This window comes from Mirounga angustirostris, unplaced genomic scaffold (assembly GCF_029215605.1).
Source record: "Mirounga angustirostris isolate CCGP_5_RB_7025 unplaced genomic scaffold, mMirAng1.0.hap1 SCAF_12, whole genome shotgun sequence".
Lineage (NCBI taxonomy): Eukaryota > Metazoa > Chordata > Mammalia > Carnivora > Phocidae > Mirounga > Mirounga angustirostris.
The window spans coordinates 16,046,087-16,061,150 of record NW_026991720.1 but is presented as its reverse complement, the minus strand read 5'-3'; the positions used below and the strand labels follow the sequence as shown (position 1 = coordinate 16,061,150).

The following is a 15,064-nucleotide window of genomic DNA, read 5'->3' as shown; positions in this document are numbered from 1 at the left end:
AAACTGTAAAATTATTGTATTTAGAACAGAAATCTTTTTAAATTTTCTACTTTTTCTTCCTAGGAAACATGTCAGTGATTCTGGGAATTTATCAAATTATAAAAGAGTGCAATATACCATGAATCATGCTTCACAAAGTTTTCTTACATATTACTGCCTTTAAATTTTGTGTGTCTTTAGAACAGCACCCGGGTGGCTCAGATGGTTAAGCAACTGCCTCTGGCTCAGGTCATGATCTCAGGGTCCTGGGATGGAGCCCTGAGTCAGGCTCCCCGCTCAGCTGGGAGCCTGCTTCTCCCTCTGCCTCCTCCCCCCCTGCTCCTGCTCTTTCTCTCTCAAATAAATAAATAAATAAAATCTGGGAAAGAAAGAACAGCAGCTTTTAACCTTTCTCCTATTTCAAACACATGAAGGAAAATATCTGCACATAAAATACGTTCCTATACACAAGCTCACGTACTAATAAATAAAAAGAAGAAGAAGACATGGGAAAGAGAAAAAATAATGCTGTACAGAGGATTTTGTTATTGTCCTATGCTTTTCTGATGTAGTAGTCATACAAACTACACTTCTGTGAGAGATTACTACCTCCGAAATACTGACTTCACATTGCAGCAAAGATGAGATGGTCCGTTGTTACCTATACATTGCATCGCTCTAGCTAATCTACTATCCGTTCCATCTCTCACTCAAAAAACATACAGTGATGTCCTTGCAGAAATATCCTGTGTCCCTGCGTGACACATCACAATGGTCTGTAGTTGTGGTTTCAGAGACATGTCTTATGATGCCTGTTTTAAACGAGGAAAGCAAACTCTTCCGAAAGGTCACAGGATACCCCCAAAGTCATATACCTCATAAAGGTAGACCTAGGAATGAATCCTAAATATTTAGATTTGGTTTCTAATGTGGTTTTTTTTTTTTTTTCTCATCTCACACACACACACACACAAGACAGGATTACACAAACCAATTCACCTGGAATCTTGCCTGTATTGACTGATACCAAGTCTTTCCTAGTTATCTGGCAGCCATTTTGGCCTCTTTGCATTTGGATTATTAGATATTTTGACTTGTAGTATCAACCTTTTTTTTTTATTATGTTATGTTAATCACTGTACATTACATCATTCGTTTTTGATGTAGTGTCCCATGATTCATTGTTGGCGTATAACACCCGGTGCTCCATGCAGAACGTGCCCTCTTTAATACCCATCACCAGGCTAACCCATCCTCCCATCCCCCCCCGTCTAGAACCCCCAGTTTGTTTCTCAGAGTCCATCGTCTCTCATGGTTCGTCTCCCCCTCTGATTTCCCCCCTTCATTCTTCCCCTCCTGCTATCATCTTTTTTTTTTTTATTATGTTATGTTAATCACCATACATTACATCATTAATTTTTGATGTAGTGTTCCATGATTCATTGTTGGCGTGTAACACCCAGTGCTCCATTCAATACGTGCCCTCCTCAATACCCATCACCAGGCTAACCCATCCCCCCACCCCCCTCCCCTCTCGAACCCTCAGTTTATTTCTCAGAGTCCATCGTCTCTCATGGTTCGTCTCCCCCTCTGATTTCCCCCCCTTCATTCTTCCCCTCCTGCTATCTTCTTCTTTTTTTTTTTATTATGTTATGTTAATCACTGTACATTACATCATTAGTTTTAGATGTAGTGTTCCATGATTCATTGTTTGTGCATAACACCCAGTGCTCCATGCAGAACGTGCCCTTTTTAATACCCATCACCAGGCTAACCCATCCTCCCACCCCCTTCCCCTCTAGAACCCTCAGTTTGTTTCTCGGAGTCCATAGTCTCTCCTGGGTATCAACCGTCTTTTAATCCCTGCTATATAGCCACCCATGAGTGAGATATTCATCACCAGGGGACTGCAAGATGCAGGAGGTAAGTGGTTAGGGAGTATACAGAGGTTAATTTCACTGCAGCTGATTTGAACAGTAAATGACATTCAATATGGCGTTGACCCCTGAGCAGGTGCCACCACCATTCCTCTCAATGTGAAACATACTGGAAAAGTAGGGCAAGTTTATTTTTGGTTGGGTTGCCAGCTGAAGAAACAGGGAGGTTGCTGTTACTTTAATAGGCATAATTTTATCAATAAAAGACCTTCATAGCTCAGGGGACCACTGTCTTTCTTGCCTCTGGCTTTAAGAAAGCAGTACGTGTACTTTCAAGAGTCTCTGTTACTAAAAGATGCTTGTTTTCACTGCAATTGTATGAGACCTGAACTACCTGAAAGCGATGCCAAGGGCTATTGACACCAGTAGTAATGGCCTCTGTCTCTTATTTCAACTGAGTCAGGAGATTGATGTCTTCCTAGGAAACATGTTTTTATTGTTCATTTGTTTTCTGAATTCATTAATCAGTTCTAGATTTTTGTGTGTGTGTGGAATCTTTAGGGTTTTCTATATATTCATTATGATGTTATCTGCAAATAGTGACAGTTTTACTACTTCTTCACCAATATAAATGCCTTATTTCTTTTTTTTTTTGTCTGATTGCTGCAGCTAGGACTTCCTGTACTATGTTGAATAAAAGTGATGAGAGTGGATATCCTTGTTTTGCTCCTGATCTTAGAGGAAAAGTTCTGTTTTCACCATTGAGTATGATGTTAGCTGTGGGTTTTTTTGTATATGGCCTTCATTATGTTGAGGTGTGTTCCCTCCAAGCCTACTTGTTGAGACTTTTTATCATAAATGACTGTTGTATACATGTGCTTTACTAATTGGTGAGTACACATTTTTCTTACTGAAGTATAATTCACATACAGTGTTATTAGTTTCAGATGTACAACATGATGATTCAATATCTCTACACATTACTCAGTGCTCATCCAGTGAAGTCATCATCTGTCTCCAAATACCATTTTATAATCTTACTGACTATATTCCCTATGCTGTACTTTTCATGTCCATGAAATTTTATTTATCTTATTTTTTATAATAATAAAGAATAAATTAATAATAATAAATAAATAATAAAATAAAATAAAATTTTATTTTATTTTTTAACTGGAAGTTTGTACCTCTTAGGCCCCTTTATTTCACCCATCTCCCCACCTACTTCCCCTCTGGCAACCACCTGTTCAATCTCTGTATTTAAGAGGCTTTTGTTTGTTGTTTTTTTTTATTGTTCATTTGTTTTCTTAAATTCTACATAGGACTGAAATCGTGTGGTTTCTGACTTATTTCAGTTAGCATTGTACTTTCTAGGTCCATCCATGTTGTTGCAAATGGCAAGATTTCATTCTTTTTAATGGCTGAGTAATATTCCATTGTGTGTATATATGTATGTATGTATACGCACACACGTACACATACATACATATATATATATATACCCCATCTTCTTTATCCATTCATTTATCAATGCACACTCGGGTTGCTTTCATATCTTGGCTATTGTTAATAATGCTATAATAAACATAGTGCATATATCTTTTCAAATTAGAGTTTTTGTTTTCTTTGGGTAAGTATCCAGTAGAGGAATTACTGGATCATATAGTACTTTTATTTTTAAATTTTTGAGCAAGCTCCATACTGTTTTCCACAGTGGCTGTACCAATTTGGATTTCCACTAATAGTGTACAAGGATTCCTTTTTTTCCTCCAAATCCTCGCCAATACTTGTTATTTCTTGTCTTTTTGATTCCAGTCATTTTGACAAGTGTGAGGTAATACCTCATTGTAGCTTTGATTTGCATTTCTCTGATGATTAGTGATGTTAAGCATCTTTTCACGTGGCTGTTGGCCATCTGTACATCTTCTTTGGGAAAAGTGTCTATTCAAGTCCTCTGCTCATTTTTCAATTGGATTTGTGTGTGTTGTGTAAATTCCTTACATATTTTGGATATTAACCCCTTATCAGATATATCACTTGCAAGTATCTTCTCCCATTCAGTAGGTTGCCTCTTTGTTTTGTTGATGGTTTCTTTCACTGTGTAAAAGCTTTTTATTTTGGTGTAGTCCCAGTAGTTTATTTTTGCTTTTGTTTCCTTTGCCTCAGGAGACATATCTAGAATGTTTCTATGGCCAATCTCAAAGAGATTACTGCCTATGTTTTCTTTTAGGAGTTTTATAGTTTCAGGTCTCATATTTAGGTCTTTAATCCATTTTGTGTTTATTTTTGTGTGTGGTGTAAGAAAGTGGTCTAGTCTCACTCTTTTGCACGTAGCTGTCCAGTTTCTCCAGCACAATTTGTTGAAGAGATGGTCCTGTCCCCATTGTATATTCTTGCCTCCTTTGTCATAAATTGACATATAAGCATGGCTTTATTTCTGGGCTCTCTATTCTGTTCCATGGATCTATGTGTCTATTTTTGTGCCAGTTTGATATTGTTTTGATTACTACAGCTTGGTAGCATATCTTAAAATATGGAATTGTGATAACCCCAGCTTTGTTCTGTTTTCAAAAAAAAAGATTTTATTTATTTGAGAGAGAGAGAGACAGAGGTGGCGAGAGAGAACATGAGCTGGGGAGGAGGGGCAAAGGGAGAGGGAGAAGCAGACTCCCCACTGAGCAGGGAGTCAGATGTGGGCTTAATTCCAGGACCCCCGGGATCATGACCTGAGCCGAAGGCAAATGCTTAACTGAATGAGCCACCCAGGTGCCCCTAGTTTTGTTCTTCTTTCTCAAGAAAGGCTATTTGGAGTTTTTTTGTGGTTCCACACAAATTTTAGTATTATTTGTTCTAGTTCTGTGAAAAATGCTTGGCATTTTGATAGGGATTGCATTAAATCCAAAGATTGCTTTGAGTAGTATGGACATTTTAACAATATTGGTTCTTCCAGTCCATGAGCATGGAATATCTTTCCATTTGTGCCATCTTCAATTTCTTTCATCAGTGTTTTACAGTTTTCAGAGTACAGGTCTTTCATTTCCTTAGGTGCAGTTGTAAATGGAATTGTTTTCCTAATTTCTTTCTGCTACTTCATTATTAATGTATAGAAACGCAACGGATTTCTGTGTATTAATTTTGTTTCCTGTGACTTTACTGAATTCATTAATCAGTTCTAGATTTTTGTGTGTGTGTGGAATCTTTAGGGTTTTCTATATATTCATTATGATGTTATCTGTAAATAGTGACAGTTTTACTACTTCTTCACCAATATAAATGCCTTATTTCTTTTTTTTTTTGTCTGATTGCTGCAGCTAGGACTTCCTGTACTATGTTGAATAAAAGTGATGAGAGTGGATATCCTTGTTTTGCTCCTGATCTTAGAGGAAAAGTTCTGTTTTCACCATTGAGTATGATGTTGGCTGTGGGTTTTTTTGTATATGGCCTTCATTATGTTGAGGTGTGTTCCCTCCAAGCCTACTTGTTGAGACTTTTTATCATAAATGACTGTCGTACTTTATCAAATGCTTTTCCTACATCTGTGAGATGATCATGTGATTTTTTTCCTTTCTCTTGTTAATGTGATGTATCATGTTGATTGATTTGTGAATACTGAACCACTCCAGCATCCCTGGAATAAATCCCACATGACTGTGGTGAATATTTTTTTTAATGTATTATTGAGTTCAGTTTGCTAATATTTTGTTGAAGGTTTTTGCATCTATGTTCATCAGAGATAGGAGCCTGTAGTTTTCTTTTTTTGTGGTGTCTTTGTCTGGTTTTGGTATCAGAGTAATGCTGGTCTCATAGAATGAATTTAGAAGCTTTCCTTTCTCAACTATTTTTTGGAATAGTTTGAGAATAGTATTAACTCTTCTTTAAAAGTTTGGTAGAATTCACACCCTGAAGCCATCTGGTCCTGGACTTATGTTTGGCAGGAGTTAGATTACTGATTTAATTTCATTGCCAATAATTGGTCTGTTCAAATTTTCTCTCTCTTCCTAATTCAGTTTTAGAAGCTTATATGTTTCTAGGAAAGTATCCATTTCTTCTAGGTTGTCCAATTTGTTGGCATATAATTTTTCATAATATTCTCTTAAAATCCTTTGTATTTCTGTGGTATTGGTTATTATTCCTCCGCCTTCATTTCTGACTATTTATTGGAGTCTTCTCTCTTTTTGTCTTGATGAGTCTGGCTAAGGGTTTACCAATTTTGTTTATCTTTTCAAAGAACCAGCTCTTGGTTTTATTGATCTTTTCTATTGCTTTTTTAGTCTCTATTTCATTTATTTCTGCTCTAATCTTTACTATTTCCTTCCTTCTATTGGCTTTGGGCTTTGTTGTTCTTTTTATAGCTCCTTTAGGTGTAAGGTTAGGTTGCTTGAGATTTTTCTTGTTTTTTTTTGAGATAGGCCTGGCCTCAATTGCTATAAACTTACCTCTTAGAACTGCTTTTGCTGCATGGTGATTACAAATTTTAATTTGTATCCCTCTCCTGCTCCTCTATACACCCATGTATATTTTTCTGTATTTCTGTCTTCTCATGTATTTCTGTTGTTCTGTCCCCTCTCATCACATAATCTATTCTTTATCTATGCTATGATAAATTCAAGCATTTCTATATCACATTCCTTCTACATCATATATTTATTTTTTCTTTTTCTTTCTCCTTAGACTATTATGTACAATAGTCCTGTTTGCTCCTTTTAACTTGGTTGCTATAAGGAAGCATTTTAGGTCTTTCTTAATAACTAATGATACGCTATTTTATTTTTTAAAATATTTTATTTATTTATTTATTTATGAGCGAGAGAGAGGGAGAGAGAGAGAGAGAGAGAGCAGGCATGCACACAGAGGGGCGGAGTGGGAGGGAAAGGGGAAAGGGAGAGAATCCCAAGCAGATTCTGCCCTGGGCTCAGAGCCTGACTTGGAGCTCAATCTCATGACCCTGAGATCATGACCTGAGCAGAAACTAAAAGTCAGGTGCTTAACCAACTAAGCCACCCAGGTGCCCCTAAAGATACGCTATTTTAAAGTACAGCTCCTAGAGAAAAGGTAATATTCCCTCTCTCAGTGCGTGTCTAAAAACCTGGGATAGAAACTCAGGAAGAAATAGCACCAAAAACAAACAAACCATTCAGTGGTGAAGAAACCTGGCTAGCCTACAGAGTGAATCATCACAAAAAAATAAAATGAATGCATTTTTCTAAAATGGAGAGTCCTCAAGTAGCCTTGAAATAAAGATATTTGTTGGGTGAGCACCTATTTCTACATCAAGACCCAGCTCAACATCACTTCTTTGATGAAAGTTTCCCTGAACCCACCACAGTCAGTTTCCATTTCCCTCTTTGCGCCACCACCATACTGCATACATAGTCAACAATATTAACTACAGTGTTATGCAATGACTTACGTACCTGTCTCTGCGATTCAACTGTGAGTTTCTTCAGGAGTGAAACTAGCTGTCCGTCCATCCCCAGCAACTAAGACAGTTGCCAACACAGGGCTATATTCTCAGAAATGTTGGCTGAATGAACTACATTAAATGATTTCTGGAATTAATGTAACCCACTGATTAATCTAAGTACATAAACTGGTATTTGGGGTATGTTTTTTGCAGCATGTTTATTTATATTCAAATGAACTGAGTCAACATGTTCAATACTTACAACAACTTTAACATGTTTGGATAGATCTCTAGAACTTCTCTGTAGGAAATCAGAAAAAGCCGCCTATACCACAAAGAAATAAAGGAGAAAAACCAAACTTAATCACATGGTTATGCCAAATCCTTGCTTCCATATTATAAATAGTTCCTAATGCTTCTAAATTATTGAAAATATAAAGAAGTTCTTTTCTTGCTAAATGCAAAGCCAAATGCAGTGGCTGTCAAGCTGAAAACTCTCTTTGTTTTCAAACTATAACCTATAATAAAATTTAAGAACACAGTAGAAAAGTTAAAAAGTAGGTAATTCCAAGGGTCAGTTGGAAGATTTATTCTGATGACCTTTCCTGACCTCCTACTTGACCATTGGGTGCTGATATCATCTTTAACTTGCCACTAAGAATGTCTTGCTTCACCCTCTCCCCTTTTATTTCAATTCTCTCTATCCGGTGGTCTAAATTTAAACTACATTTTTTTAAAATCAGTAATTTGGAGGCCTTTCCACACACCTCCCCCCCTTTCTGGCCATTCATCCCCAGGGATGTCCCTGAGGAGAAGGAAAAAAGACGTCCTTTATTCACATATATGCTTCCACGAGAAACTGCCCAGCCTCTGCCAATTTCTCCTCCAAACACTGATGCATATGTACTCCTGTACAAACCACATTCTTACCCAAGACTTTCCATACATCTTTCGGTCTGCCTAACTCCCCCATTCTCTAGACTGCCTTTGATGTTTCTCTTATCGCTCCTTGAATATCATCCCCTCCATATGATAGGAAGCCTTCAAGCTTTGAAGTTCAAAGACGATGAACACCAGCTCCCTTTCTACCAACTTAAATACATCTTAATTGTAAACCAAGGCATTAAACTGTAATCATACATAGAAATATTTAGAAACATCTGAGATGGATAATGATTTTTCATATAGTTAGTATCCTTATTACCAATGAGTAATTAGTATTTAATTAGTATTAAATAATACATAATTATAAAATAGAAGATATACTTACTCCTGCATAGAACATTTTATTTCGAAAACGACTGTTGAATTTCTCTGGATTTGCTTCTGTGAAAGGAAACAGGTAGTTTTGTTATGGAGACCTCATTAAAGGTAGTGACTTCCATTAACACTCTTCTTCTTCCCCCTCCCTCCCCACCCCACAGATCCAATAGAGTCAACAGCCTTATTATCATCTTTCCCTTAGTTACAGGCCAGTTGGTATAGTTGTCCAGGGCTACAAAAGTGTAGCCCCAAAATGGCAGCATCAGCATCAACTGGAAGTTTGTTAGAAATGCAAATTATTAGCTCTATTCCAGACCTGCTGAATTATAATGTTTAGGGGGTGGTGTCTAGGAATCATGATTTAACAAGCTCTCCAGGTGCTTAACATTAAAAGTTGAGACACTCTGGACTCTATTCAGAATAGAGGGCTGGCAGGGATCCAAGGCAAGGGTGACAGGACAAAGGAGGGTGATGAGGGGTGATTATCTGCTTTGACCTCCATCGGGCACATCTTCTATAAACTATGTGTGCAGCTTCCAAATGTAATTAAATACTGGAAATTTGGATCAAAATTAATAGAGAATTTGCTTTCACATTTTACCAAACCTCCTAACTACTATCTGTGCTTTTGTTTGTAACAGGCCTTGAAAAATTGATTTACTGGAGATACATAAATATACATATATGCAGGGGAACTGCTAAATGGATTCAGGGCATATGACAGCAAAGGCTGTGGGCGAAAAATGGTTTAATTTTGAGTATGGTCCTGTTTGTTACATAGGTTGAAGACCACAAAAAAGGTTAAACAAGAATCTGCATCAGAGAATGTTCACACAAATATAAGGGATTATAAAATCCCTAAGTGAAAAATTACTTCCTTACATTCTTCCTAATAGAATTCCAAGACATTCCAATGGGACCCACGGTCAATGTTTTGCCTTCTGCTATTTTATCCCATATGCTCATTAATCCCTTCTTAGGGCAAGGTCTCTCCTCAAATTGTTTCTCAACAGACAGCTGGCTGACTAGCTGAAACTGTTCAAGTCCTGGCCCTGTGTTTGAACGGCAAATCTCAACAATTGTCTAGATGAAGAAAAGTAGCACAGAGCTCCCTCACTAAGATGCCATAGAGTAAGAGCTGCACAATCTCAAGGAATAATCCTAGACCTAGGATCGTTAGATTATTTTCATGATTATTAGAATATAATATTAGCACATAACATGGAAACTGAGTGAAAGCTTGCAAACTTAAAAAAAAAAGTCGTATGTTGTAATTTGACTCTTGAGAGTTTTTACATATTTAAGTTTCTGTATCTCATACCTCTCCTTAAACATTCCCTCTATTCTATTGAATTAAGTACTCTGAACCCTAGAAACAAAATCAAACAAAAGTTAAAGGTTAATTTACAGGTTAGACTAAACAAAAAAAAGTGATAAAAGTGGTACTTAGTGCTCTGTCTCCCTGGTCCCCATTTGTGGACCCAGAATTCACCATTTTTACAGTATGGGCCTTTAGGATAAATTTGGCTGCTAAGTAACATTGTTTGTTTGTTTGTTTGTTTGTTTGTTTGTTTTTTAACCTTTCTTAACTCAAATTTGGCTGGGTACCATTTTCAGTTGCATTAACTCTTGCTTTATGGAACCAGAGGCAAAATTAGAATTTCTGTTGCCATGCAATTTATCATGGGTACATAATCCCTAATTTTAAAAGGAATGAAAGAAAGAAGGTCAGAGCTGGCTATCAAGCAAGTTATAATAAGAAAATGGAAAATGGCACCCACAGTTCTGGCATAGAACTTGTTCAGGGCACTAACATCTGCAGCTATCAAGTGAATCATACATCAACTATTAACATGTACTTTTTAGAACAGTACTTTATGGTTTGGAAAAGGTTCACATTCTTAAGGCGTTTTCCTATGAGCCTAAGCTTTGTTTTTTTGTTTTTTTTTCCCCTTTAAAGAAATAGTTTTCTCCCAAGAGATCAAAAATGTTTTGTAAGAACCAAAAGAGTAGAATAAAATTAATAAATAAACTGAGTTTTTGGTGATTTCACTGACACAGCTGATGAAAACAGTCACTTCAGATGTAATTTAACTAGATAAAATTCAATTAATATGTAAAACTAAACAAGTTAAGACACTAGCATTTAGAGAGGTGTCAGAAAGATAATGAGGTAGGAAAAGAGTCACACATATTCCTTAGCCCTGAAAATAGAAAAGATGGAGGTAAATTCTGTTATCTCTGCTGACAGTATAATGGTATTATACTCCTGACTCCCTGATTGAGCCTGTCTTGATGATTAAACACTTTTTCCATTTTAATATCTACCCTACTCCAAAAAGCCTCAGAAACAAAGGTTGGCTGGAGCTGAGAGAGATGTTGGGTAGTGTTAGAGCTTCCCTACTCCCTGCAGATGCCAGTCCCTAAGAAAGCAAGGGACAGTCTGCAAATAACAGTACTTAATCATTCCTTATTGGCTTTTAACGTGTTGAGTGGCTGAATATGTCTATGTGTATGTATAAGAACTGACAGGTCTTTGAGAAGGTCCAAGGAACGTGGTCCCCAACTATATCCAGAAAAGGGGGCTCACAGAATTGGGAAAGGACAGTAAGAAAGTTTAAGCATTCTTGTTCCTTAAGGAAGTTTTATCTGTTAATTGGTATGAGGTCAACTATGAAAGGCCATTCTCAAGAAATGCCAATAATACTCAAATTATCCCAAGATCCCAATAGTGGAAGCATCCATGACTTACTGCTACAGTTCCTCCATTGCCCATCTTCCTCTTCCACAAAGACAGGGTATAACCAAGTGAGATCTAAATGCTCACTGTGTATGTCTAGGCCATTAGCCTATTTATAATCTGATTGGACACCAACATTAATTGTATTTGTTTTCTATTCCTGAAAACGTGGCAGCTTAAAACATCCATTTGTTTTCTTATTCCCTAGGCCAGAATCTGGACTGGGCTCTCCTGAGTCCTCTACTTAGGGTCTTCCAAGGCCAAAATCAAGGTGTCAGCCTGCAGGTCTTCTCTGGGGGCTCTAAAAAGGATTCACTTTCACAGGTGCCTGGGTGGCTCAGTTGGTTAAGCTTCCAACTCTTGATTTCCTCTCAGGGTGTGATTTCAGGGTCGTGAGATCAAGCCCTGTAATGGGCTCCACACTCAGTGGGGTCTGCTTGAGATTCTCTCTCTTCCCCTCTTCCTCTGCCCTCTCCACTTGCACATGCTCTCTAAATAAATAAATAAATAAATAAATAAATAAATAAATAAATAAATAAATAAAATCTTTAAAAAAAAGGATTCACTTCAAAGTTTATTCAGATAGTTGGCAAAACCTATTTCCTTGCAATTGGAGAAGTGAAGTTCTTTTTCCTTGCTGGCTGTTGGCGACGGTTCATTCTCAACTTCTAGAGCCCTCCTGGAGTCCTTGGCTTGGGATCCCCTCCACTGTCAAAGCCAGCAGGGGCACATCAAATGTTTTTCACACTTCAAATCTATCTGACTCCCCTTCTGCCACATCTCTTTGACTTCCTATTTAACTTTCCACTTAAGCTTTGAAGGGCTCATGGTATCACATTGGGTCCACTCAGATAACCCAGAATTATCTTCCTGTATAAGGTCAGCTAATTACTGACCTCAATAACACTAAAAAAGTCTTTTTGCCATGTAAAATAACCTGACCAACAAGAATGATACCAATAGCAAAGGTCATAAAGGCCAAAATTCTACCTACCACTGCCCACCATCTGACCTCTATGATTCACATCTTTCCCATATGAAAAACATTCATTCCTTCCAAGGTCCCCAAAGGTCTCATCCCCATTAGGGCATCAACTCAAAACCCAAAAATCTCACCTAAATCTTATTAACTCAAACTTCCCAAATCTCATCATCTAAATCACCTAAGTGATTTGGCTCTAGATATAATCCAGTTATGGCGATAATAAGGTTCTGGATAACTTCCATTCCATTGACTTACTATATTAATCCTATTTTTATGTACAACACAATAACATCTGTGCCATCAGAATAGGATCCTAAACTCTACTTTTGTCTGTAATTGGTCTGGCATATTAGAGGAGATATTCATAAATACAAGTTCAAGTCTATGTTTATAAAAATCAATAAGCAATTTGAACTGCACAAAACTCACACTACATTCCTCTGCATTAGGTATGTACCTAATCTTAAGACTTCAGTTATATATACATAAACAATCCCAAAATCTATGCCTACACTAACAATGCCACCTTCAATTCAAATTGTATATATCCAAAAAAGTCTTGTCTTCCAACATCATCTCCCATTAAGGACAAGTAGTTTTACCAACATTATCCATTTTTCTAACACCGAAACTCTTTCATTATGTATTAATTGGTCATCCCATCTTTATCACAAGCTCATTTGTCCCTCTATACTTTGCTGTCTGAAATGCCCTCACCCATTTTACTTCTTTTCTACATATTTCACACTCCTCCTTTATCTCTCAGCTCCCTCTTACCCTTTCTGGAAAATTTCCCCTGATAAGATTTTCCCTGCCAAATTCCTGTATTATTTACTGCCTATACAACTAATCTTATCCCTACTATATATTCCTTTCTACTGTTACCTTTTACATTATATATGGGGCCTATCCTCTGATTACAGTCTCCATTACTGTAACTAACACTTATTGAGATAGCCATGGACTCGGCAAAGGGAATATAAGAAGATATGGTCTTTTGCCTGCATGAGTTTAGAGTGGAAGAGATAAATTTGAAAATGAAAGTATAACATCCTTTTGTATATGCCTATATCAGATGAAGTGAGAGTCACACATAAAGGGAATGATCAAAAGAGTTCCAGAGGCAAGATTCAACACTTGAATCTTGAATGAAGGGTAGGTGCCATGCAGAGGTTCAAAATGGAAAAAAAAGGTTATAGACAGAGAACCTTGGACAGTGAGAGTTTCTCAAATGTTTGAGTCTCAGTACCTAGATCTAAGACTGAGAGTGTGTGCTTTGCAGTGAGGGTGATGATGAAATTTAGCAAGCCATTGAAACGTCTTTTTAAAGAAATCTGTTCATTCTCCATATGAATCATGAAACATACATAATCCTTGAAAACATGCTGATCCGCATGTCTCTGTATATTCAGTGAAAATAGTAAATTTTAAATCAAATTTAAATACTGCCTCCTCTAGAATCATAATTGTATTTCCCTGACCTTGTAGCATAAGGTTCAACTCCTCTGAGTAAGTAATTTCAGTGAGGCAGTAAAATTTAAGCATCCAACCTCAGGCTAAATGTTTGAGGTGCTTAATATCCTTCATGTCCAAAAAAATGAGAATCTAATTCATATAGCTGGCAAAGTGAGACCTAACTTTGCCACCTGATAACCATAATCATTGTTAACATGGCTATACATTAATAGATGGGAATATTTTCAATCTACTTGCTCAAGCACTGTCATAATGCAATAATTATTAAAGTTCTGGGCAAGACTCCAGCTAAAAATTAAATCGCCAATTCTGTTACATCTCCAAATCCTGTTCCAAAAGACTGCACTTTCTGATATGCAAGGAACAGTTCAACCATGCATGGTTTAGCCACTTTAATAAGAAGAAAGCATCTCTATTTTCTAATCAAATGAACTAAACCTACTTTCTGATCAAATATAGAAACCCAAATTATTCAAATGTTTGCATTCTTTTTATACAAAGTCAATCAAAATGTTAAGACTATCTTTACTCCTCGCTTGATTTTCTACTGGTAATTCTAAAAGCATTTAAACAGTAATACCACCAATAAACTATCTCAAATGTTTTTAATTGTCCCCTCTATTTGATGGGCTATTTCACATCTATGCCAAAAATTGCTTCTGCAATTACATTTTTAAAGATTCTGCCTTAGTGAGATTTGTATTTATTACCCACTTCATATAGATAGATTAGAATAATTCCCAAGTACATACACACACACACACACACACATCTTTTATTAATACTTAATAGGTTATTCTATACAAGCTCATTTTTTTATAATGGCTCTCATGAGGCTTTTTTTAAAATGGCTCTCATGAGGTCACCCTCCAAGTATTTCATGGCAAATGATACAAGTTTTGTCATGATGTCTCAAACTGTGAGTGTCTGCATTTGAGAGCAGTTTGAAGTGTTCTTGGCTTGAGAATAGCCACTTAATACCAAAAGAAATAAGTCTGCCCCTGTTGAAAATGTAGCCATACTATCTTGCTTTTCCTTTTGCAGGTGAGCTTGAGATTTCTTGATTATCCAGGTAAAAATATGGGGAAAATCCAAATAAACAGAAAATAGCAAAAGCAAAAAAAGAAAATTAGCTTGTGTAATTATACTTTTCATCATAAATTAATGCAAAGTAAATAGATTAACAGGTACTAAGAAGTCCACACCTCTGATATAGGCATATCAACCAAATCTGTTTCCAACATTTTGTAGATATTTATCTCTATACCATCTTCATGAATATTGCAGCTATTAGTCTCAGTCAACATCAGTTTTCTCTTATCAGCTCTTCAGTGGCTGGT

General features: G+C 36.8%; 1 protein-coding gene across 1 annotated transcript in view; it reads right to left on the bottom strand.

The window, feature by feature from the left end:
• The window catches only part of DGKI (diacylglycerol kinase iota), a 356,177-nt gene that overhangs the window by 159,686 nt on the left and 181,427 nt on the right, over positions 1 to 15,064 (bottom strand). The window contains exons 16-17 of the mRNA XM_064574919.1: positions 8,531 to 8,586; positions 7,523 to 7,585 (exon numbers count right to left, since the gene is read on the bottom strand). Of these exons, the coding sequence (XP_064430989.1) occupies positions 7,523 to 7,585; positions 8,531 to 8,586 (119 nt within the window). The remainder of the gene's footprint in view (positions 1 to 7,522; positions 7,586 to 8,530; positions 8,587 to 15,064) is intronic.